The sequence below is a fragment of the Danio aesculapii genome, chromosome 7 (genome assembly GCF_903798145.1).
Source record: "Danio aesculapii chromosome 7, fDanAes4.1, whole genome shotgun sequence".
In the NCBI taxonomy this organism is placed as follows: Eukaryota; Metazoa; Chordata; class Actinopteri; order Cypriniformes; family Danionidae; genus Danio; species Danio aesculapii.
Window position 1 is genome coordinate 19,987,012 of NC_079441.1, and position 25,391 is coordinate 20,012,402.

Genomic DNA, 25,391 nt, shown 5'->3' on the forward strand with positions numbered 1-25,391 from the left:
CATAGTCGTGAACATTTTTAGGCAAGGTTTGAGTCTAGCATACTGTACACCTGTATATTTGTTTAGCTCAGATTCTCATTGTTTCATGTAAACAGATCAATTCTCCACCATAATGGGTTGTATTCTGGAGCCAGATCCTGCTTTCAACCAGTTTACAGACAAACTGGAGCCTTATGCAGCCACATATTTCTACAGACTGGCAGAACAGATGATGACCTAACACTGTTAATTATTGCTTATCTGACCATAACCCATTTATAAACAAGCTTTGACCGTTTCTTTTCAGGTAGTTCATAGTTCATAGTACTGGGTGCTATTTTTAGTAGGGTTGTTGTGAAAAGTAGCAACTTTGGCACTAAAATGTAAAAAATGTGACAACCAGCATTTCACACTTGCATTTTGAGCTCTGTCAAGCAGATTCTTGAATACTGCTGATTGGCCATTGTGTTCACTCACTCATGAAACATGATTGTGATTGGCTCCAATGATCATCACTTCATTCTCTTCACCAAGCATCTGCACAGATAAACAGACACCACAATTGCAACTGATACAATGTGCTCTGTAGCGATGATGCTTTGTTTCTTCAAAAACACATTGTGGAGATATTTGAATTTATCAGAAATCGCCAAATTGCACGACCCTAGTACAGACAAAGGCAAGAACCAAAGCCAGAGCAGTATTATTGGAAAATGGTTGGCAGGTCCTACATGTCTCTTTAATGCAAATGTAATCATTTATCTTATGCTAAACTCACATATTTCAAGTCTTGAGTACATTTTTGATGAACCCATCCATCCACTCTCGATTTCTCATGAAATGTTCATCATGAACTACAGTTTTCACACGTGATAGTTGGCTTTCCGCATCGATACGCCTACAAGAGCCTTGCCTGTGTTTATTCAGACACCCTCCCCACAATAACTCTCACCATATGTGTGTGAAAGACACTATCATGGATTTCCTGCTCACAGCCCATGAGTTCCCATGCTTTAGACAGATTTCCATTATTGTTTTATTGCTCACAATACCAAAAATATGCCCATGTTTTTTTGGGTTCTAATAAAAGGCTGAATAATATGGAGATTATGTATGATAAACGTGGGTAAAACGCTAATATTAAAGAACAAGTTGGTTGTTACAATATTGACAGGTATTATCTGTCAGTATGTAAGTGCCCTTCCCAAATTACACTTTGTCCTATAAAATCAGTGTTTTTCCCCCTTCTCCTCTGGAGTCATATTTGACACCCGGTTAGTGATAGAATATTGATGGCACAGCTGCAAGGTCTGGCTGTTTTTACAGCACTTCTTCTGATTGGATGGAATTATGCCAATGTAAAATATCAGGAAAACAAATGAGGTTGAGAGTAGAGCTCTATGCGCTGATGATTGCCTCTTTGTCCCCCTACAGTGTTCCACAGCCACAGAGATGATCAACTGTTGGTGCTAAACTCTAACTCTTCAGACGTGTGAGAAGTGGTGCTAGATGCTTATTTAACAGGTAATCTACATGTTTGTTTGTGTGTGTGAGAGAGAAAAAATGCAGAGCTCAGTCTAAGAATACTGCAGGGTCGTGATTATTTCAGTCCTCACTAGAAGCTAAATCCAGAGTTCCCGAAATATCACATAAGGCTTTTAATAGTGCGACACCATGAGCCAGAGAGGAGTGGGTGGGATCCTGTGCACTGTAGGCTCAAAATACACACACATGCACAGTCTGACTAACCTGCTGAGCAATGAATAGCTCTCACACACTTACTGTATCCAAATCTCAGAATACTGCTACATATTTATATTGGACTTGGTATTCCTGAGCATCAGAATTACAGCATTCAGACGGCTTTTGAATTTCACCAGAAAGTGTTTTTAGGCAAGGACTAAACCATCAGGCTCTTCAGCATTTTATGGATGGCAAGTTTTGCATATGCAGCCTGTTTTATTGTATAAGTGTGTTTATTTTGTGCTATAGAAAGAGAATAGGCCTGTGCGTGTTACACTTGAAATGTATTTGCCAAGTCCATAATTAGGCGTCTTTTTTCTGTATGGGTATATACGTGCGTGTGCCAAGCAATTTCAATCGAGAGTGTGCAGGCGCTTGCCAATATTGTGCATCCAGCTTGTGCTCGATGTGCCATGTGTGTTCTGGATGCGTGGGAAGCTCAGTGTGTTTGCATGTGTGGGTGTTTCATGGGAGCACAGCCGGTCTTCTCACTTTGGAGTCTCCCTAAAGAACACTTTAATTTTAGACCCAGTCTTTTTTCCCTAATCTGTCCATCCATCCTGTCCTTCTGCTGTTCCTTTCCTCCCTCCACCCCTTGCTCTCCATCTTTCCTCTCTCCATCACGCCTGGCCTAATGAGATTAACCTCAGTGTCTCCCTTGTCATAGACGCACACTCATACACATGCAAATAATCAGACTAGAGCCACACAACACAAGTACACACACTCCTTATGCACACATGCACACAGACATCACTGGCTTGACTCCAGGCTTTGCTCTGCTCGTCCCCTCCCTCCCATCACTCTCACCCTCTGCCAAGAGGCCCCAGGAAGGGTTATAATGACCTCAGTGTACTCACCCTATAGGTGAACTCCCACAAGCCCATCTGTGCACCCTTTGCTGCCATTAGAATACAGAAGAGCACTGCCCCATTGAGGCAGCGAGTGGTACTGACGTTCTGGAGGCTTTCTTTGTTAATAGCTGCCTGCAGGCCAAACACTCGTACAGACTACAAAGGATGTGTTTTCCCTCTGTGTTTAATGGATTGGCTGTGGTTTTGCCTCACCGCTTATGTCCCTTCTCCTTTCTCTCTCCAGTTGGCAGGAGTAGCAGTAAACAGCTTCTCCTTCATTTTGGTGAGTGGCCTTCTCCGTTTTGCAGTGGAGGGCTTCACACTCATAGCTAGTGTGGTGAGTTAACATGTATAATGCTCTCTCTTATTATTTAATTATTTATTAGAGTCTAGCAAGGAACAGTAATTCACTGCATAGTAGTTATAGGTTTTTCATTTTGATGTTTGCACATTTTTGTGTTAAAAAATGTTTGGCTAATTGAACAAAGCTGAATCCAATAATAATATTCCAGATGTGAAACTGAAAAAGATTTGGCTTGACAACTAACTGAAACCTGACTAAAATGTTTTTATTAAATAGTGTCACAACAGTTTAAATGTTTTCGTTCGTTTTAGCATGTAGTGAGTCGTTTTCCTTGCATTTAAGATGTGTGGTAAGATTATTAACACAAATATTTTTTGTTTATTGTCTAGGCTGGATGCATCACACAGCAGAGCAGTTCACCGGGTGCAGCACACGGGACCCTTTTCCTCTGGACGGACTCAACCGGGGACCATGGGCTCCCGTGGGCAGCCGTGCCTGGCAACCTCCCACCAGGTAATTTACCTCATCATCGGGGCTTATTATGCTTTTAGCGACGTTGTTGATAAATTTAAGACTTATTGAAACATGTTAACTGAGATAACAACTGAGTTGATTCCTCTTTTATTGATAGGTGCTTAACTGGTGTCAGTCAGCACCAGCTTCTCCCCCATATGCCCAGTCACATGACTGGGCTAAATCATCCAAGTAAATTCTTAAACAATGGGTGAGTTTCTGTTAAGCTTGCTAACACTTCTGCTAAAATGCACATTTTGGATTGTTTTCTGATTTATCTTTGTGTGTTTCCAGACCCATACATCGAGGAGATAAGCAAGACCTGTCACAGGCTTTAATGCCGGCATTGCAAAGAATGCCCGCTGCTCCTCCCAGGCCTTGGGATACAACCAGAGCTGGCCAGGGGTATGAGCCATTGCCTGGTGATAACCACAACAGATTGCGCAATGGCTACAATGCAGGGCCTCCTGCACACCTCACAGCTCGAGCTAATCAGCTACTGAAGGTAAAAATTAGACTCTTGTTGTGTAAATAGAAGTTGTTCATGCAGTAATAATCAGTATTTTTAAATGTTTATGGATTTCTAGAATTGTATTACAGTGACATTGTGCTCTTGTGCACTCATTTGCATTTCACACATTGCATTTCTTTTGCCAACCTCTCTTTCTTTCTCCAAAAGTTTGGTGCACCTCATCCTCAATTGTCAACCCATGGATCACGGCCCATTCATCCATTACCTGATTTATGGACTCAACCTGAAAATCAGCAGCAACCCAGGGGACCTCACTCTAATTCTGGACAGTTAAAACGTCCTGGTCCCCCTCTCGGAGAGCATTCTGTAATTCAGCATACACCTGCTCCCTCTCTACACCGACACATAGAAGACCTCCCCAGTCCGAGCAAGAGGAAAAGAGCTCTGGGTCTGAACAGGTTGGTCAAGAATATATCATACATTTATGGGCGAGACACTCCAAGCCGAAGCTTGGCCGTTGGGCTTTCAGTCAGCATCAGTCTGGCTAGTTGGTTTGGTGTGTTGAATCAGTCTGCTGCCATCCGATTGGTGTGTTCACTCAGCTTTTTAGTCCAGACTGGACCAGAAGCAAGCCAATGTGATTCAACAACACAGTTGGTTTTCATTTATGTTAGTTGTTTGATGTAGGTTTGGTGTGTCCCGGCCCTAAGACCTCAGCTCTGAATTTTCCCTCCAAAACCTTTTCTACAGCAAAAGTTGTAAAAAGCTGTCTTTTTATTTCCTGTTATAGATTGCTCATTCAGCCATGCAGCGTTTATCTGGGCCAACTGTACTTTTGAATCAACAGCCATCCTCCCACTATCCCCCACCTAAACCTGGCTTTTGGAACCCTTTGCACAAAGGAGGAGCACCCTGGAACCAAATGAACACAAAAGCGGACCCATTAATTTCCAGGTCTGCTGTCACTCATCAGAATTTAAATTGAATTTTATTTTCTTCTATTCTCTCTGAAAGTTGAATACACATCACCTGTCACTGTTGCACTTGCAAATTACTTTTTTCCTCAGATTTTTCTTTAACCTAAAGTTAATAGTGATCACAGACTATTTGTCATTGTCATTTATGACATCAAGCAGTTCAATGTGTATTATGTTTACTGCATTTAGATATTACTCTTCTCTTTCACAGGATTCAGCGAAGTCAGAAGTTGAAAGTATCCCCTATAAAGCACCTCCTATAAGTCTATCAACCTTATCCTCTCCCACCATATCCCCCACAAGTGGCTATGGACAAAGCAGGGCCTCTTCATCACAGTCACAAAAGGCCACTCAATCACCACAATCTCTGGGACCACCTTTACAGAGCCCTCACATCCACCATTCAACATACCCTTATTCCAAAAACAGACCTTCAGACCAGTCCCAAGGAGAACTCCATGGTACTACTCCACAAAGAGGACATCATTTGGATAGCCCACCTCCGCTAATTCCTAAATTCTCCTCATCGCTGCGGGCAGATAGGGAGCGTCCTGCACCCTCACCAGCAAGCCACACCACTGTGCCTTACAGTCACCCCCAGTTCCAGCCTCACCCAGGGTTGGTCCATTCTACCAGCCCACCAGCCAGCAATCAGGCCCAGGCCACAGTACCTCAGCACAACCTCCACAAACCCTGGAGGAACCAGGTAACACAGACATAGAACATGAAATCACAACAATTTGAATTACATTGACCAAAAGATGTCTTTAATGCACAGAAATAAGACTTCCTGCTTGACACAATTATTGTATTGTTTGTAAATCGCATGCTATGCAATGTTTTTTTTTAATTATGTATCTGTTTTGTTGACTTAATTGCTTTTTAGGAGTCACATGAATTTGCAGGAACAGGAGTTTCTCAGATTGCGGCACGCACTCTCAGGCACAGAATAGTGTTGTGGGTAACCAGGGTCCAAGGACCCCCCAACATGTGAGCCCACCTCAGGCCCCTGCTCGAAAACTGTAATTACTCCAAACCTAGAAACGGCTCATCCACCTTGCTCCCTGGAACCATACACCAGTGTTGGAAGCATCCCTACAATGAGCTCAGCACCCCTTACAACCTCCTCAATCCACAGCACTCTAAGCATCGGGAGACCAATGGATTCTTCAGTGCTGATGTCAAACCCAAACCATGTTTCCATGATTGGTCAAAATCCACCACATCCTGGTTATCATGGTGTTCACACTGGTGTTGGAACCCTTCAACATCTACATAGAGTGCAATCTCAAATTCAGCAGTCCACTCCTCCCCACACAGGACAAAGTAGACCTAACTACACCCCAGTGTCCTCTACTCCTTCCACCCTAAACTCAGGGCTTCAGCGATCAGGGGACAGCGTCATCACCAGCAAAACCTCTAACACTCTCCCACAACCGGTCAGTTCACCTCTAAGTTGCCCTCACCCTCCAGCACAAATAAAGGCCAACTCGATACTGCAGACAATGTCCAGCAGGTCATACAACTCTGTAACCACCCAATCTTCCTCAATTTCTCAGGCAACTACTACTGTTCCAACTCCAGTTTACCCAGTATCCAGTTTGCAGCCTACTGCCCCATGCTCAATAGCTGATGCTTTAAATAAACTTGATGCAGAGTTGCAGGGCCACATGCAAGCAGAAGAGAGAAAGAGACAACAGGAAGAAAAGAGAAAACAGATTGTAGAGCAACATGAAGTAAACACAAAACCACATTGTGAGTCTGCCATTAGAAGTCTGGAACGTTTGTTGTCAGGTAGTACAACTGAGCCTCCCCCTCCTCGTTTGTCTCTAGCCAATGCACCCTCTTCCATCTCACCCTCTAGCCAGAATTCACCACCTTATCCCTGGTTGAGTAGAGGAGGAGTGCCCCCACGTCCTTCTGGAACTTCAGCAACTATTATAGAACAATCACAACCACCTCCTCTTACTCCCCAGACAGAATATGCCCGTGAGAAGCAAAGGCAGAGAGAGAAATTGAAAGAGTGGGGCACCACCTCAAAATTCTACTGGGATTCCCACATACCACTCAGAATCTGCTCTCATCAGCACCACCAACCACAGCATGCAACTGAAACCTGGCCCGTCCAAAGACTTCACATTGAAAACCGCTGAAAACGTTGGGATAATTGGTGCTATTCCTAACCCTCCACCCCTGCGAGAGCAACCCAAACTTTATCAAGCTTTTCACAAGGATGCTCACTCTTCATGCACATTAATTAGCCTGCCGGAAAACAACCTTCAAAAACAAATGCCCAGTGCAGGACTTCAAAGTCTGGGTAGCAATCCTAGTAGCTGCAGTGGTGATTCAGATGGTGCCCAATTTGAGGAAGAAACTTCTGAGCTTTTGCCTGATGGATTAGCTAACATCATGAAGATGCTGGATGAGTCAATTAAGAAAGAGGAGGAGTGTGTATTCTGGTCAAAAGGGAGAACAAGCAGTGTCTGAACTTCCATTTTCTACAAATGTGGCTCCTGTGAAGAGTTATTTGTGCGCACCAGACCTTGTGCCTGCCCTAAAGCAATCACCAGCTGAGGATTATCAGCCAGATGGCCATGCAAGCCCCCCTGTGTTAAGTCGACAAGGTTCACTGGCATCTCCTTGCAGCCGCACATCCTCACTTGAGGAAGAAGAAGAGGTTCTTACCTCTTCACTCAAGGTCATTCCCAAGTCTGCAAATTCCAATAGTGTTCTGTCCCAGGATGGCAGTCTTGCCACAACAGGAACCAGTTATCGCCATAGTGACCTGGCCAAGCTTTATGGCATTTCAGAGGTAGAGAAAAGTGAGTGTGAGGATGATGAAGATGAAGTGGATCGAGAAGATGAAACTCCATCCTGTTCACCACCTCAGCGCCCACACCTTCATCAGACAGGTGTGAACAGCATGTTTAAAAACCTTGCATCTGTACTTGAGAGTCAGAAGTACACATACCGGGGTGGTCCCTTTGGACGTCCCCCTCGTTCCGCTTTTGTGGGAGTGAAGTACTCCTCATCTCTTTCTTTGGGGCCTGACATTTGCAGGCAGCAACAAAGCACTTCTCCCACATCAGGTTCAGCCAGTCATCCAGGCTTTAGCAGTCCAACACAAACCCCTGCCATTAGTAACTCTGGTCAGAATTGTCCCCTCTCACCTACCAGTTGTGAATCAGAGAGGAAAAGAGGGGATAAAATAAGCCCGTCAGATCTTCTGGGCAACGATGATGAGAAAGAGATTTCAGAAGAACCCAAAGTTGAGGTGGATTCTGGAAACATGAAAGACTTGTTGGAAAGACGACCAAAGCTGACCACCATCTCAGAGTCTTCACTAGCAGAGCTTGGTCAAAGCTTGGAAGTTAATAAACACATAATCCCTTTTAAAAATCATTCAAATGCAGAGGCTCATGAGATATACAAACCCGATGAAGAAAAGGAACGACACCGAGAACGAGAGAGGAAACACAAACACAGCAGCAGTAGCAAAAAACATGAGGACAAGAAGGAGAGAAAGAAAAAGCACCGAGAAAGACATGACGATGCATCCCTTTCCTCCTCCTCTTCTTCCAGCTCCAGTCGAAGACACAGGGATGGAAAGTCACACAAGGAAAAGAAGAGCAGGCAAGTGCTGGGTAATCTGGACCTTCAGAGTAAGGAGCTTAGGGAGAAGGAACAAGAGCGAAATGGAGACAAGAAGAGAAGGAAAGAAGAAAGTAGTCGACCCCAGAGTGAAGGGGAAGCATGGACTCAGATTAGAGAGAAGGGCAGCAGCTCTGGACATTCTTCCGATCTCCCATCAGGTTCATCTGCATTATGTTCTGATGACTTTCAGAAACTGAAAGCACTAACAGATGGGCCGCCTAAAGAACTGAAGATTCGTCTCATAAAGGTGGAGAGTGGCGACAGGGAGACATTTATTGCTTCAGAAGTAGAAGAGAAGAGGATTCCTCTGAAAGATATAACTATAAAGAACTCTGCTAGTGAAATTGTCAGAGCCTGCAAGTAAGCAATATTTGCGTACAGGACATCTCTGAAACAATATATTTTGGCTATAGTTGCAATTTAATGTATTTTGCACAATGAAAAAAAATGTCTAATGTTTTATTTCAGGGCAGCCCGCATGAAGGGGAAATTCAAGGAATCTTATCTCCTGGATGCCTTCTCTGTGAAACCTGTTTTGAGCTCAGAGCTGCCCATTCCTCGTGAGAAACTCAACCCCCCTACCCCAAGCATCTATGTAAGCAAAAGAGTAATCATTTTTCCAAAGCCCCCTTGTGGTCAATTTTTATACCGCATACATAACCCAGAGTTCCTATGGTTTGTAGAATTTCAGGAATATCACATTTTCTCAAAGGTCAGGTAGATTTATTTATATACCAGTTCACCACCAAAGTTAAGAGTGCTGTGATTTAAAAAAAAATTATTTTTTTAAAGAAAATCATCCATAGTTGCGCTCATAATTAAATTGAATTAATATTCAAGCTTAACACAATGTAATATTATGCAAAGCAAGTTTTTCTGTTCATTTTAGGCAAAGGAAATTGAGATTTTTCAGTGATAGCCAGGGAAAGGTCTGTGAATTTGGTCTGTATATCTTTATAATTTCATGTCTGTTTTTCCTTGCAGTTGGAAAGTAAAAGAGACGCATTCTCTCCGGTCCTGCTGCAGTTTTGTACAGATCCTAAAAACCCCATTACTGTTATCCGGGGACTAGCTGGCTCTCTAAGATTAAGTAAGTTTTCTCCATGATTAATGGACAGATACATAGACTGATACACATTTTCTTTATGAACTTAGTGGTATCCTTTCTCTTTGTAGATCTTGGTTTGTTTTCCACAAAGTCTTTGGTGGAGGCAAATTCAGAGCATGCAGTTGAGGTCCGAACCCAGGTCCAGCAGCCAGCAGATGAGAACTGGGATGCCAGCGGCACTGGCCAGACCTGGCCCTGTGAAAGCAGCAGGTCACATACAACAATTGCCAAGTATGCCCAGTACCAGGCATCTAGCTTCCAAGAGAGCTTACAGGTGTGATCATAAACTTCTTCAAGTACTTCAGAATTCATGTTTGTAAAGCCCTGTCTGATATAAATGATTAAACAAATTGCCATTAGAATCATATACAGCATACACTCAAGGCTGATTTATACTTCTGCGTCAAGCACACGCGTATGGTCTGGCGCAGCCTTCGTGCAGTCACATAGCCCTTGCTGTGGCCAACGCTGATGCACACCTCTCAAAAAATGTAACCATACAATGCGTAGCGCAAGCTTTGTGATTGGTCAGTTTGGTAACTGTGCTGAGTATAGGAGATTATGAGAGCCGCAAGCCTGATGGAGCTAGTGTTTACTAGTGTCGTCTTGTGAAGTAGCTTTAGATGTTTTGTGTTTACCTTATGATTAAAGTTGTTGCACGTCCGCCGGTTCCCGCCTCTGAATAAGCGAGTTTTAGCTACTTTTACATTTAAGGTAGCGTTCAGAAAAAACAAAACGCCTATGAGGAAACTCAATACCAGGAAACATAAAAAAAAAAAAAACACTGCCAGCTAGCGTTTCTGAAGTGTTATTGCAGAGCAACACGAACAACACGCAGAAGTGTAAATGCACAACTGAACACTTTCTGAATTTGCAGGAAGAGAAAGGCAGTGATGCTGAGGAGGATGATGATGAAGATGAAAAGCCAGCCACTAAAGCTGAGAGTACAATCAGTAACTCCTCAGCACCCAACTCCAGGTAATTTGTTTCAAAAATGAACATGGCCATTTATATCTGAATTAGTCCAAAAAATTTAAATTTTTATTATTTATTTTATAATATAAAGTGATTTGAATGATGAAAATCTGTAATAACACCCTTCTTAAACACATATGTGTATGAATTTATATTCATTGAATGCTTTTCCCTAAAACTGTTCCATTATATTTACAGTTCAGAGCAGAAAACTGTGGGGAAAATAATTAAATTTGGCACAAACATTGACCTGTCTGATCCCAAAAGGTAAGACCATTGTGCATTATTGCATAAACCTGTAAATATGGTAAACTCTAGAGCACTATATATTAACTACATTGTATTGCATCTCATGGTTCAGATGGAAGCCTCAGCTGCAGGAACTGCAGAAGTTGCCAGCATTTATGCGTGTATCCTCTGGTGGGAATATGCTAAGTCATGTTGGCCACACCATTTTGGGAATGAATACAGTACAACTATACATGAAGATCCCGGGATGCCGCACACCAGGTTTGAGACCATCAGAGTTGTAGTAAAGCAATGATAGATTTTATTAAATTCCTGTTAAATTTCACATTTCTTGCTTATGTCATCAGGACACCAGGAGAACAACAACTTCTGTTCTGTTAACATCAACATTGGACCTGGAGACTGTGAGTGGTTTGCTGTCCATGATGACTACTGGGAGGCCATCAGTGATTTTTGTGAGAAGTGAGTAACCGTACCATTCAAAATGGCTTTGCTTTGCAAACTACAGGAGAGGTTTTGTGTACGAAATCTGTCAAAAAAAAACATAAATGGCAAACAATGTCCAATTGATTAAGTATTTTAAGTTTGTGAATGATTTTCTCTCTTTCAGACATGGAGTGGACTATTTGACGGGATCATGGTGGCCAGTTCTGGATGATTTGTACCGAGCTAACATACCTGTGTACCGGTTCATCCAAAGGCCAGGAGATCTGGTGTGGATCAACGCAGGCACTGTACACTGGGTTCAAGCTGTAGGCTGGTGCAACAACATTGCTTGGAATGTGGGACCCGTCACTGGTAACTAACCTCTAAAAAAGGAACAGTTGTTTTGATTGAACTGTTGTTTCCTGCTGTGAATCACACTTTGCTGTCTGATACAATGTAGCTGAAAATCCTGTTTTTGCACAATCATTCCAGTCACATAATATATGTGTGTGTCGGGGAGCTTATTTCTTGAAAGGGAAAATTAAATCAGTAAAATCAAACTTTTGATCATTCATGTTTGTTAAATAAACAGTTGTAAGACTTAAAGTGACCTTGCCAACTGTAAAATGCTGTTTGCTAGCCCTTAGCTCACTGTTGTTTATCTGTTCATTTGTAGCTTATCAGTACCAGGTGGCTTTAGAGAGATTTGAGTGGAACGAAGTGAAGAAAGTGAAATCCATCGTTCCCATGATTCATGTGTCCTGGAACGTGGCCCGCACTGTTAAAGTCACCGACCCAGACGCTTACAACATGATCAAGTATGTATGCAGCCTCCTCCTTACTCAATTACATCACAGTTAGTGTAAAGGTTTCATCTATTTTCCTTTCCTCCTTTTCAGACACTGTCTCCTCCAGTCTATTAAGCACATTCAGATCCTAAGGGACCAGCTGGTGGCAGCAGGAAAGAAGATTTCCTACCAGAGCAGAATGAAGGATGAGCCGGCCTACTACTGTAACGAGTGTGATGTGAGTGCAGTTTTGTCATGCAAGGCCATTTTAGTTGGCAGGACAATTTATGCATTTCCATTTGGTGACACTAGAGGCCCAGGAACAAAATACTGCAGACCTGAGAAATGCTACGAAGGTGGACGTGGTCAGCTGTGGAGTGTAGAAGGGTTACAGATAACAGCGTCTTTATATTCAGACAGTTTAATTTGACTCCCACTGATTTAAAAGGATCAGAACTTACCATGACATGGAGCAAGATGAACATCTATTACACACTATTTTATTGGCTCATATTACACATGACATTGCTCTCCATTCCATGAGATGTCACCTTAAGAAAATATTTCTTGCAACATTGAATTTAAATCTGTAAGATAAAAATAGCCCCCAAAATAAGGTTGGAATGCTTATGTTGTCTACTTTAATGTGCAACGCTCTTTGGTCATTTGGTTTATTGTTTGATGAGCCTTTGTTTTCTTTCTGTGCAGGTGGAGGTGTTCAACCTGCTGTTTGTGACCAGCGAGAACGGCAGTCGGAAGATGTACGTGGTGCACTGTGAGGACTGTGCACGTCAACGCAGCCCAAATCTCTCCAATGTAGTAGTGCTGGAGCAATACCGCATGGAGGAGCTCATGAACATGTACGACTCCTTCAGCCTGGTGAGTGCAGAAACACACACAAACACACACCAGTTTTACAACTGCGGCAAAAGTAAACACATTCCTATTTGTGTAGCAGTTTTATTGTCCACTTTGGCCACTTGTCTGCTAAGGCTGCACAATTCTGGCTAAAATAAGAATCACAATTTTATATTTTGGCTTAAAATGAAGATCAAGATTTTCCTACGATTCTGTAGAAGTAAAATAAAGGTTAATGAGTAGGCTATTATTGCTGTTTTTCTTAAACGTATGGTAAAACAACAATAATATTAGGCCTACATGAAAGTCTACTGTTGGGAAATGCAAAATTTTGTACAGACTCTAAACGAGTGGACTTGAATAGACTTTAAATTTGTCCTGGTCGTTAATGCACAGTAAAGTGATGACATCAGAATAAAACCATTCATAATTCTAAAGTTGATTAATTATGTTTGAGACAGATGCTAGCAATCTGTCATAGACAACATTATCATGTCCTTATCAGATTCCCTCCTGCATTATATTCAACATTATATAGGCTAGAGTAGTTATACTGACACTGTTACACGTTTCTCATGCTCAACACTGTGCAGAAATGAAATTTTTGGCTGAATTATACCTTATACAGTTATACAAGTCAGAATTATTAGGCCCCCTGAATTAGTAGCCCCCTTGTTTATTTTTTCCTAAAATTTTTGTTTAATGGAGGGCACACACACTCTAATATACAGTTAAAGTCAGAATTATTAGCCCCCTTGCATGTTTCCCCAATTTCTGTTTAACGGAGAGATTTTTTTCAACACATTTCTAAACATAATAGTTTTGATAACTCATCTCTAATAACTGATTTATTTTATCTTTGTCATGATGACAGTACATAATATTTGACTAGATATGTTTTACGACACTTCTGTAGACTATCGAAAAAATATATAGCTTAAAGAGGCTAATAATTTTGACCTTTATGTTATGAGACATACTGTGAACATTTCCTTGCTCTGTTAAACATCATTTGGGAAATAATTAAAAAAGAAAAAAAATTCTAAGTGCGGCTAATAACTCTGACTTCAACTGTAAATACAGCATGTGACTTTTTCAACACCATTTAAAGGTGTACATATTGCTGAACAACATATATAAAACAATGAGAAGACTTCTGCATCTTTATGCTTCTCTCCTGACCTTGAAAATATAATTGACTGAATTATAGAAATGCTGGATAAAGATCATGTAGGGTCGAATCGAGATCATGATTTTTTTTTTTTGATTAATCGTGCAGCCCTAACTCTTTCCAGATCTTTCAATGCAACATTTTGAAATAAGCTCATGCAAGTCATGTATAAATGAGAAAGAGAAAACAACAAAATAAGGTGGAGCAGCTTTCATATGCTCTGTTTGCAGCTAAACTACACAGAACACAGTCAGTTTGTGTCAGAATCAGGACTGATAGTAGTTAAAATAGTTTTTTTTTCAGCTTCAGACTAGACTTCTAATTTCAGATGGCAACGTTTAAACCCTGTCTAGCTTATACAATTTAAAAACATCCTATTGTGTGTAAGAAAATGGGTCATTTGGTTTTTTTTTTGTGGGTTTTTCAGCACTTTCCACCACATAAGCAAAGAAATTTGATCAAACAGGATTTCCACTACCTATGAAAGTGATTAGTAAGTGGAAAAGGTCAAAACTTCAGAGACTGTTTTTATAAATGTTAAAATTGCCATAAATGTAAGCATGTACACTTTCAGTAAAATCTGTGTGAATGCACATTTTATAAATGACACCACTTATTTTCCCTTCCTCTGTCAGTTTAAATTAAAATGATTTAAGTAATCCACTTCTGATCAGACTGACAAAATCATTTCTTAATACCAGGTGTTAAATAAACACTTAACATCTTTTGGAAAATAGGCTCCTCTAAAGTTTTACATTTTTTATTTTTTTAATCCATTTATAGTTATCATTATATTTATATTAGCATATTTATCTTAGTTTAGCATAGATCATTTAATCAGATTCGATCAGAGCTGCTGAACCCTGATCCCGGAGATCTACCTTTCTGAAGGGTTCAGTTCCAACCCTGATCAAACACACCTGAACCGATTAAACAGGACCTGAAAAGCACTTGATAATTACACACAGGTGTGTTTGGTTTGGGTTGCAACTCTTTGATCTGCAGGTTGATAGATCTTCAAGAACAGGGATGAGAACATTAGCATCTCACTCCAAAATGACCAGATTGTCTGTGGTTGCATAGTGTACCAAGTCTGACAGAAATGAAAAATTATCTCTGATTTGATAATTTTTGACCGAGATGATAATGATGGTCTAATCCAGGGGTGTCCAAACTTGGTCCTGGAGGGCCGGTGTCCTGCAGATTTTAGCTCCAACTTGCCTCAACACACCTGCAAGGATGTTTCTGTAAAGTCTAGTTAGTCACACTGCACTTTTCTCCCCCTAGACCTCCATTCATACGCACGCAAATGCATCAAACTGAAACGCAAGGTCTTGCGCAGGTTTCGCAGTTCGCTGCGTTGGAAAGTCCAAGCTTGTTGAACTCTGACCTGTGAAATCGCATCACTTGACTGCGTGAGACCAATCGAAGATCAAAACATGACCTCTCTGTACAGGAATTTAGAATATGGCGCAAGCACTTGCTTTTTAAAATGTTTAATCCCGCCCCTTTTCGCAGCATCGTACAACAGAATTTCGCAAGCTCGAACTCTAGTGTGACAGCAGCTTAAGAGCTTGATTAGCTAGCCCAGGTGTGTCTGATGGGGGCTGTGAGTTAAACTTTGCAGGACACCGGCCCTCTAGGACTGAGTTTGGGACAACCCTGGTCTAATTCGATTCTGTGATCTGTGCTAAGATGAGCTAAAAGTGCTCCCACCAGATGATCAGAGATCAGCTGAATGGATTCAAAAAGAAATCATCTCTTTAGGGGACTTTGTTTAGGAGCTGTTGTGAATGTGAACAAACATGAAGAAAGCTTCAGAGATCTAACATCTGTCTTTTTTTTTGTGTTTTTTTTTTCTCAGGGCCGTCAGTCCCAAGCTCTCGATGAGGACGTCTCATCCCTTTTCCTCACACAGCCATAACCAAAACTCCTGCTCGCAGGACAAGATTCTTTTATTTTAGTCCAATTAAGACCCAAAACATTTAGTTGTTGAGAAATTACCTACTACTGTTAATATTTGTTAAACAAGAACCAATCGAGAAGCAGTTTATCAGCATTGTTACGAACCAATCAGCCAATAAGACTCCAGTTTTACTTCTGTCGGTCTTGTGTACCAACCTCTGAATGGCTCGTGCGGGACTTGAGGTGGAACGCAGTTTGGTGGCTGTCGCAGCCGAGTGGAGGAGATCCTGTTCCTTTGGCTTTTCTTTCATGATGCTTCTTTTTCTTGAGGGTTGTTGTCTTGAATACTGAATTATGTAAATGCTCTTGTACTTTTCGTGGGTGCTTATTTTTCTTCAATAATTTATTATTTTTCAACCTAGAAACAGCCTAGATATATACCCACATTGGCCTTGTGACTTGGTATTTAGTGAAGAGATAAGAAAAAACAAATTAATAATACTAATAATAGAGCTAATGGACTTTTTTCTAAGGCATTAAGAATTTAAAAGAAATACAGTTGTTCAGAATGCTTCAAAACATACGGGTTTTATAAGACTTTTTCAGTTTTTAGTGTGGATTGTTTCGTTTATATCATCAGGAAAAGCATTTTTTAGGGTTCTAATCAGGCGTTTTGTGAGTAGAATCGTCCGCTTTCATTTGTTTTGTTCAGTGAATTGTCTCGCATCTTTACAGATCTATTCTCTGAAAGGTTTTTATAATTTAAAATGTTTTTCTATTTATTGGATATAAAATGTTCTCCCCTGCCTCAACATGCTTATCAGAGATGTATTAATGGTTTCTCTTCTTATTCTAAAACATCTGTAATATTTTAAAGGGTGCTGATTTTATTTTTTGATTCGTGGTGCTTGCCCCCCCTTTAAATATTGTTCCTATATATACATATATAAGTCTCCTGACTAACCCCTTGTCCATATAGAATGAAGAGCACAGAGGATTTGACTAATCAGATGTCTGTTATACACCAATGTTTTAAAAAGGCATTTTTCCCACTTTCAATGACATCAATGTGATCACTGTTATATATTTGAACACTCGCTCACCAGTTGAAATGTTTCTTTTGAAAATGTTTTAATTCAGGAGTCGTGTTTCTAAGTTGTCAGACTAGCACTCTTTGAATATTATGTTGTTTCTTACAATGGTGACTTGGACTGATGTCAGTAATCATGAGCCTTGATTAGCAGCTACTGGTCAATTCAGGTGATTGATGGATTGGGTCTAAGAACAGTTTTGATACTTATCTTAACCATTTCGTGGTGCTTTTGTCCTATTGTAAATGCTGTTCATTTGAGGACACATTTGTCATGCTGACTACAGCTTTTAATACATAGTGATTTTGCCACGGTGGGTTTCATACGCCTAAACTGAGGCATATATATGGTGAACAAACCACCACACTGACCTGTAAATTGTGGCGTTTTACTGGAACAAGTAACAGTGTGAAAGGGGATTTAACGCATTATTGTTTTGATTTCTATACTGTAATTTTTTTACAGCTTTAGAGGCGTTAGCTTGAAATAATTCATGTATTATCAGGAAATTGATTATAATAGATGGTGCTGAGTTTGTCTTGAGTTACTCAATTTTTTTTAAAGAATTTTTTCCTGTTGCAATATAAACACACTTTCTTTTCTCATTTTTATTTGATCTTTTTTTGTGGTTATTTAAAATCTGCACTGTTTTGGAATTCACACATGAAGCAAACTGAGCCAGACACGTCTTAAACACTTTGTGAATTCGTGGTGACATTGATATGATTACTCTGAATAATATTAAATGCTTTGATAAACTTTGATCTGTCTTGTGCCTCTGTTCATTCAGTGAATGTAACGTTATAAAGCCTTGATTTATTTAAAGTTGTAATCATTTTAATAACCAGTTCTAACACAAACATCTAAACCAGTAGTCTCAAACTCAGTTCCTGGAGGGCCGCAGCTCTGCACAGTTTTGCTCCGACCTTAATCAAACAACTTGATGCAACTAATGAAGGTGTTCAGACTCTTTTGAACAACTTGATTAGGAATTGAGTTTGAGACCCATGATTTTAACAATAAATGGATTCCAGCAAACTAAAGATGGTAATTGTGAACCCTAGTGATGTAAACAACTTTGATCAGACATTAATCTTGTTGTTTTTATATCAACTAAAATTGGTGAATGTTTTCATCAGGCTGTACCAGACACGCTGTTATCAGGAGAATATATATCCTGTTTATTCATCTGACATATTGCGTCAGACTCATCCATATCTTTCCTGTTCCTTTTTTGCTGACGCAGAGGAACTCAAGATTTGCAGTTTTGTGATCAGCTCACAGCAACAGGTCCAATCGCTAAACTTTGATGCATGTTTGGCACAAACTTTAATTGTCTGCAAGAATAGAAGACTGACTCATGAGGGCCTTATGTAACAGATGAAATGGTCAGATACAGCAAGCAGTTTACAAGCAAACAAATTGTAGCATGCCAACCAAGAGCTCATTTCAATTGCCAGCAGTTATTGCAGAATTTTACTCCCACCCTGATAATTCATTTATTTTACACACAAGTTTATCCAACTGACTTGATAGTAAGACAAAACAGGACCTTGGTAGAGTTTGAAAAGGACTTCAGGCTCACACAGAGGTCAACGCTGTACAGGCCTGCGGATTTCCTACTTCCTGTTAGTACAGGAAACACACAGACCCCCTCCTTTATCACACTGCTCAATTTCCTCCATTCAGAAAGCCAAAATGAAACAGCTTTTGTTTATGTACACTCTTCTGCTAAAGATTCTTATTTGCATCCCTTGTTTCTGTATGGAACGGTTAACATCCATGGAACTATTATGACATTATGAGAACTAGTCACATTATGAGAAAATGGTTCAGTTATTGACATCAGTGTTTATATTTGAGAGCACACATAATTCCACAGGTTGGAATATTTAATCAATTCCATGCGTGTTCAATAAAAAAGGTCAGGAGAGGGTTTTTTTTTCTATGGCAATAATATTAGTAATTTATTGGATACAACTGAATAATTAGATTCACAGAATTCTGGTAATCCCCAATGCAAGAATTACATTCAGGTACGCAAAAATTTCCTTCCTTTATTTGCGATTTATGAGTTTTATTTTTATGTTATTAACAGCTGGAGTTTAGTGGCATTAGTCACCATTCTCCAGTCCTCCATTGGCCTCACCCATACATACGTCCTCTTTTTTTTTTCTACTATTTCTCTGCACAACGTCAGAACTCAAGACCTCTCAACTGCAAATATTCTGTGTTCAACCCATCTCTGCTCACAGGACGTTTAGCGGCAGAGCTCAGTTAATTTAGACAATCAGGCCTTTGCATTTCTATGAGCTTCATCTACTTCTGCAAAAACGCTGTGTTAGTATATGCTCAAGAGAAGAGGTTTGGTTAATATTTCACCTTAAGCTACACATACTATTGTTTAATGAAGAAGAAAAAGAGACAAAATAATAAAAAATTAAAAAAAATTCCACAGGAAATGCAATGATTGGCTGACAGCATAGTGGCGTAATGACATCATCTGATTAATATTCAATTATTCATGTATACAAAACTATATAAATAGTAAACAGTTTGTTAAATATTATATTCAATACTTTTAAAAGTATTTAGCAATTTATTTAGTTTTGCTTTTAAGGGGATTTTCTTTATTACAGTAGACATATTCAACTTCCTTAATAAACGGATGTTTCAATTAAATTTTGCATCAAAAAAGCATTTTGATATTGGTAAAGGTGTCTGCAACTTTTGCCAAGCATCAAAACACAGGCACATTAGCTATCAAAACATGTGCAAGACTACATAAATTATTATTCCTTTCCTTAAAGAAAAATAAATAAATAATAAAAAGAACCCAAGAATACTGACCATGTCTATTATTATACACAAACTGTACTAAAGCTGGGTCGGTACCTTAAAATAGTACACATTTGTATATAAAAAGCCCATATTAATCATTTTTCTCCTGGAACATGGGGTGTAGGTTATATTTTTTATTTCATTAATAATTTTTAAAAATCTTTAAAAGTTTTCTTTAAATCAAGTTAACTTTTTACTTGATTTATAAAGCAAACACTTTTGTTGACCAAGGTGCTGTACAATCAAAGAAACAAAATCATCAAGTCTCTGGTTGGATGACCTGAGAGACAGTACAGGATTATGAATAGATGATAAATCAGTCAAATAAACAGGAGCTAAACCATTCTGAGCTTGACTACAGTCAGGTCACTCACTTTGAGAAAATAAGAATTTCTTAAAAGAACTTGTTAAAGGGGTCATTTACGCACCCTTGACTTGTTTCACACCAGTTAATGGACATAATGATCAATGTTGGAAACCTTTGGTGACCATTCACAATCATTCATCACCGTGTCTGCTAAAACACCTTGCCAGGCAGATGAGCAACTGACTCAGGCTTCACAATATATTTCAAGATGGCTTGAGCTGTCTCATTTAATGTTAAATGTCAAGAAAACATTTCCTATGTGCTTCTCCATAAGAAATAGGCCTGCAAGGGATAAATTTAAGGTGCTGACTAAAAATGAAGTTATTGAAGAAGTGAATGAATTTAAGTATCTTGGCGAAACTCTACACATTAATTTAAAATTTGATAGTCTTGTTAAAAATACGTGTAAGAAGGTCAAGCCAAGTCTAAACTGTTTTCTTTTTATTAGAAGCTCTTGAACATATTAAACTGCAGAATTATACATGCACACAATATTCTCCCGCTTGTCATCTTGCATTTCATCATGGTCACAAGCCTCTTTAACCACATTGAATCCTATTGACTCAATATAAACACATGCAGATAAAATTATGGACTGAAAGCCTATGCGATGACATTATTGTGAGGTTTTATGTAAACACAACTTTTTAGTTTTAATAGTTTTATTAAATTGAATGACTTTCTGATCAAGCCTCCCTTGGATAGGTGTTGAGAATCAGCAAGTCTGCTAAACCAGGGGTTTTCAAACTGGGGCGCGAGACACTGAGGCGTGCACTCGAGTAAATTAGGATGACTATTTTAATGCGTTCACTGGAATAATGTGATTAACGTTAGCTCCACAGTTAACGATCAGGCACCTGTAGAGTTAATGCGTTCCAGTAAAATATATACAAATAAAACGGACCGGGTGCTTTTTAAAACTAATGAATGAAATGAAAGTCAACCGGTGAGCCGTCTGACAAAAAAAAGTGCCCTTCTGAATCAAATCAGCAGGATGCCCATCTAGATCTTTCACTTACTTTGAAGACACTACTGACTACGTTTACATGGACATCAATAATAGTTATTTGCCTTAATCTGAATAAGACAATATAATTACGTGAAGTGCTTTTTGAATGTTGCGTCACCAGGTTATTCAGGTTTCATGCGTCTCATGTCATTTTAGGGGTTTCATCTTTAATTTCTCGACTTTAACTGCAGTTCAGCAGTTTAACTTTCACACATGAACATTTCATTCATGCCCCATGACAAACTGGGGTATTTAATGGAATATGAAGGACTAGTGGAAGAGTGTTGTTTTTATGGTCCTTTGCTGACAGCCGTGTGTGTGGATCTTGTCACAAAATGCGGCAAAAAGTCCTACATGACGGTAATAGTTTGATTGCAGTGTTTACTTCAATAATGTCACTAATATATGCACTCCACATGTCTTAATTCTATTTCTGTTTAGTTCAGTTATGACTTCAGTCACATTAAGGTAATCAAAAATCACTGTTTACATGGTAGACTCTTAATCAGAGTACTGTCTTAATCATATTAAAATTGTATTATAGTATTGTTGCCCATGTAAACATACTCAATGTTTGACTCAACCACACCGTCAGGGCTCTGCGAACTTTCTGTATGTACTTTTTTCTGTATGCACGTAAATTAAATGTATGCTATGGCTCATGTTTATTGACAGTGGAAGATGATTTACGATTAGTTCTAAACTTCTAAAGCAGGGGTGTCCAAACTACGGTTTTGTGGCGACCCGCAAGGCTTTTTATTAATATTAATAGAATCTGGCCCGCTATAAAAAAATGAACGTAATTCAATAAATAACCACCGGGTGTCGCTATGACATGCCTTTGATTAGGCAGCAGTTCCTGTTGTGAAGTAAAACGAACCAAACAACCTGAAGGAAACATAATTGATAAATCACGTTATGGCGAGCCATGGCACAGCCAAGAAAAAGGAAAATCAACAGTGAGTGCAGGAAATTTGGGGCACGTTGGGGCAAAGAATATTTCTTCACAGAGGTCAGCGGAATATGTGTGTTCAATTTGCCAGGAATCAGTTGCAGTAATAAAGGAATATAATATTAGAAGACATTATGAAACAAAACATCAGGTCTTCAAGCTCTTACATTAGAGCCGAACGAGATCAAAAAGTAAAACAATTAGCAGCTGCCCTATCAGCTCAACAACAGCAGTTTTTTTTTTCGTGCTAATAAAGTGCAAGAAAATTCTGCGCTGGCTAGTTATGAGGTAGCTGAGCTAATGGCACAGCACAGAAAACCCTTCACTGAAGGAGTATTTATATAGGAGTGTCTGATGAGTGTAGCAACTGTAATTTGCCCAGAGAAGATTCAAGATTTTAAAAACGTAAGTCTTTCTATAAACACAGTTGGACGACGAATTAAAATAATTCCATAATAATATATACACACACACACACACACATATATACACACACACACACACACATATACATTATACATACATACATATATATATATATATATATATATATATATATATATGTGTGTGTGTGTGTGCGCGTGTCTGTGTGATGCATGTAAAATTTGGCGCTGGAAAAAATTTGTTTTTGTTTTTTTTTTTTGCATCTGGCCCTCAGCCCAAAAAGTTTGGACACCCCTGTTCTAAAGTATTTGTGTTTCCTACTACGGATGTTAATGGTTACAGGTTTCCAACATTCTTCAAAAATATCTTCTTTTGGTTTGTTTTTCAATAGAGCAAAAACATTTCTAAATGGTTTGGTACAAATGAAGGGTGAATAAATGATGACATTAATTTCTGTTTTAACTATCCCTTTAAAGTACTCATACATATTCCACTTTAACATAGATTGGATCAAAAAGAAGAAGAAAAGACTTAAATGCCCTCTATTGCGAGATCAGGAATCCCATGGGTGAGAAACAGTAAACAAATATTGTCAGTAGAAAGCAGAATTGCGTCGACACATCGATTGATCTGCCTGTGATTTCTGCTGCTGATGGTTATGCTCTTATCAGTTACACAACTCAACATTTACTCTATTCCTCCCATGCCCGGCCACTCCCTCTGTGCTTTCAGATAGCCTTTTCATCATGGTTCTTCCCCTCCATCCTTCACATCTCCCATCTCTCCTTCCTCTCAGATGTTTGTGATCCTTTCTGTTAACTCAAACCCTCATATTGGTGTGAGATTTAATTTCATTTATTCATTACTTTTTATTATGGAGAGAATAGTAAAATCTTCAGCTCAATAAGTCTAATTCTACATTTTAAATCTATTATGAACATGCCTGGCAGGTTTTATTTGCACACCAAACAAGACGAATGAGCTTCCTGAAAACATCACATCCACTTCTAAATGAATTCTAGAGCACTTTGACTTGGATGTATGGATCATGGTTTGGTCAAACTCTTCATTTAATGTTGCCCATTTAAACCAAGAACACTGTTCCCCTTTAAACCAAATTCTGGTAGGGCATATTTATTTTAAAAAATTAATTCCGTTTTTGCTTTGTATCATTAGGTTTGTTCTTAAAAACGACTGCATAAACACCAAGCAAACAGAGAGAATGCTCAAACAAACAACATATATCAGGACTTAATAAAGGCAACCAGAAAGGTATCTCTTTTAAGCAAATCTTCATGTGTGTGTGTGATAGAAGAATCTCCAGCACCCTTACAACTTTACACATTTATCCGCTCCTCAAAAGTTGTCGTCTATTAAAAATACCAGCACTTTTTAGGCTTATTTGGTAAGATTAATTATAAGGTTTGTGTCAAAAGTATTCTTGTTTGTTTGTTTGTTTTGCATCTTCGGGTACAGAGATTTGGGTTGTTTAGTAAAAACAAACAAACAAACAAACAAAAAAAACAGCCACCTAGGTACACCTTACTAGTACCTGGATGGACCCCTTTTGCCTTCAGAACTGCCTTAATCCTTTGTGGCATTGATTCAACAAGGTACTGGAAATATTCCTCAGAGATTTTGCTTCATATTGACATGATAGCATCACACAGTTGCTGCAGATTTGTCAGCTACACATTCATGATGTGAAGCGCCCGTTACACCACATCCCAAAGGTGCTCTATTGGATTGAGAACTGGTGACTGTGGAGGTCATTTGACTACAGTGAACTCATTGTCATGTTCAAGAAACCAATCTGAGATGATTTGCACTTTATGACATGGTGTGTTATCCTGCTGGAAGTAGGAGATGGGTACACTGTGGTCATAAAGGGACAGACATGGTCAGCAACAACACTCAGGTAGACTGTGATATTGACACGATGCTCAATTGGTGCTAATGGGCCCAAAGTGTGCCAAGAAAATATCCCCCACATCATTACACCACCACCACCAGCCTGAACCGTTGATACAAGGCGGGATGAATCCATGCTTTCATGTTGTTGAAGCGAAATTCTGACCCTACCATCTGAATGTTGCAGCAGTAATTGAGCATCATCAGACCAGGCAATGTTTTTCCAATCTTCTATTGTCCAGTTTTGGTGAGCCTGTGTGAATTGTAGCCTTAGTTTTCTGTTCTTAGCTGACAGGAGTGGCACCCGGTGTGGTCATCTGCTGCTGTAGCTCATTTGCCTCAAGGTCAGAGATGCTCTTCTGCATACCTCGGTTGTAACAAGTGGTTATTTTAGTTAGTGTTGCCGTCCTATCAGCTGGAACCAGTCTGGCCAATCTACTCTGACAACAAGGCATATGCGCACACAGAACTGCCGCTCACTGGATATTTTCTCTTTTATTCGAACCATTCTCTGTGATGGTTGTGCATGAAAACCCCAGTAGATCAGCAGTTTCTGAAATACTCAGACCAGCTCGTCTGGCACCAACAACTATGCCACAGTCAAAGTCACTTTAATCACCTTTCTTCCCCATTCTGATGCTCGGTTTGAGCTTCAGCAGTTTATCTTAGCCATGTCTACAAGCCTAAATGCATTGAGATGCTGCCATATGATTGGATGATTACACAAGCAGTTGGACACGTGTATCTAATAAAGTGGGCGGTGAGTGTATATATTTCACCAGACACTACTCATCTAAAATGTCCTTTTTCCAGCCCTTTTTCAATTTGTTTCAGTTAGTCTAGCTAAAAGTACACATGAG

At 39.6% G+C, this 25,391-nt stretch overlaps 1 protein-coding gene across 1 annotated transcript; it reads left to right on the forward strand.

Annotated features, from left to right (window-relative positions):
- Window positions 1-1,413: 1,413 nt before the first annotated feature.
- LOC130232704 (lysine-specific demethylase 6B-like) lies at window positions 1,414-15,961 on the forward strand. Its single transcript, XM_056462680.1, is given in 27 exon segments — window positions 1,414-1,503; window positions 2,821-2,913; window positions 3,270-3,393; window positions 3,512-3,604; window positions 3,688-3,898; window positions 4,073-4,298; window positions 4,301-4,323; window positions 4,656-4,779; window positions 4,782-4,819; window positions 5,054-5,548; window positions 5,729-5,771; window positions 5,774-5,860; window positions 5,863-6,860; window positions 6,862-7,290; window positions 7,292-8,856; window positions 8,965-9,091; window positions 9,481-9,586; window positions 9,673-9,878; window positions 10,482-10,582; window positions 10,778-10,846; window positions 10,941-11,089; window positions 11,176-11,290; window positions 11,439-11,626; window positions 11,931-12,072; window positions 12,154-12,280; window positions 12,751-12,973; window positions 15,936-15,961. Coding segments are annotated over 25 exon segments (6,030 nt in total). The 5' UTR covers window positions 1,414-1,503; window positions 2,821-2,913; window positions 3,270-3,274.
- Window positions 15,962-25,391: the final 9,430 nt, after the last annotated feature.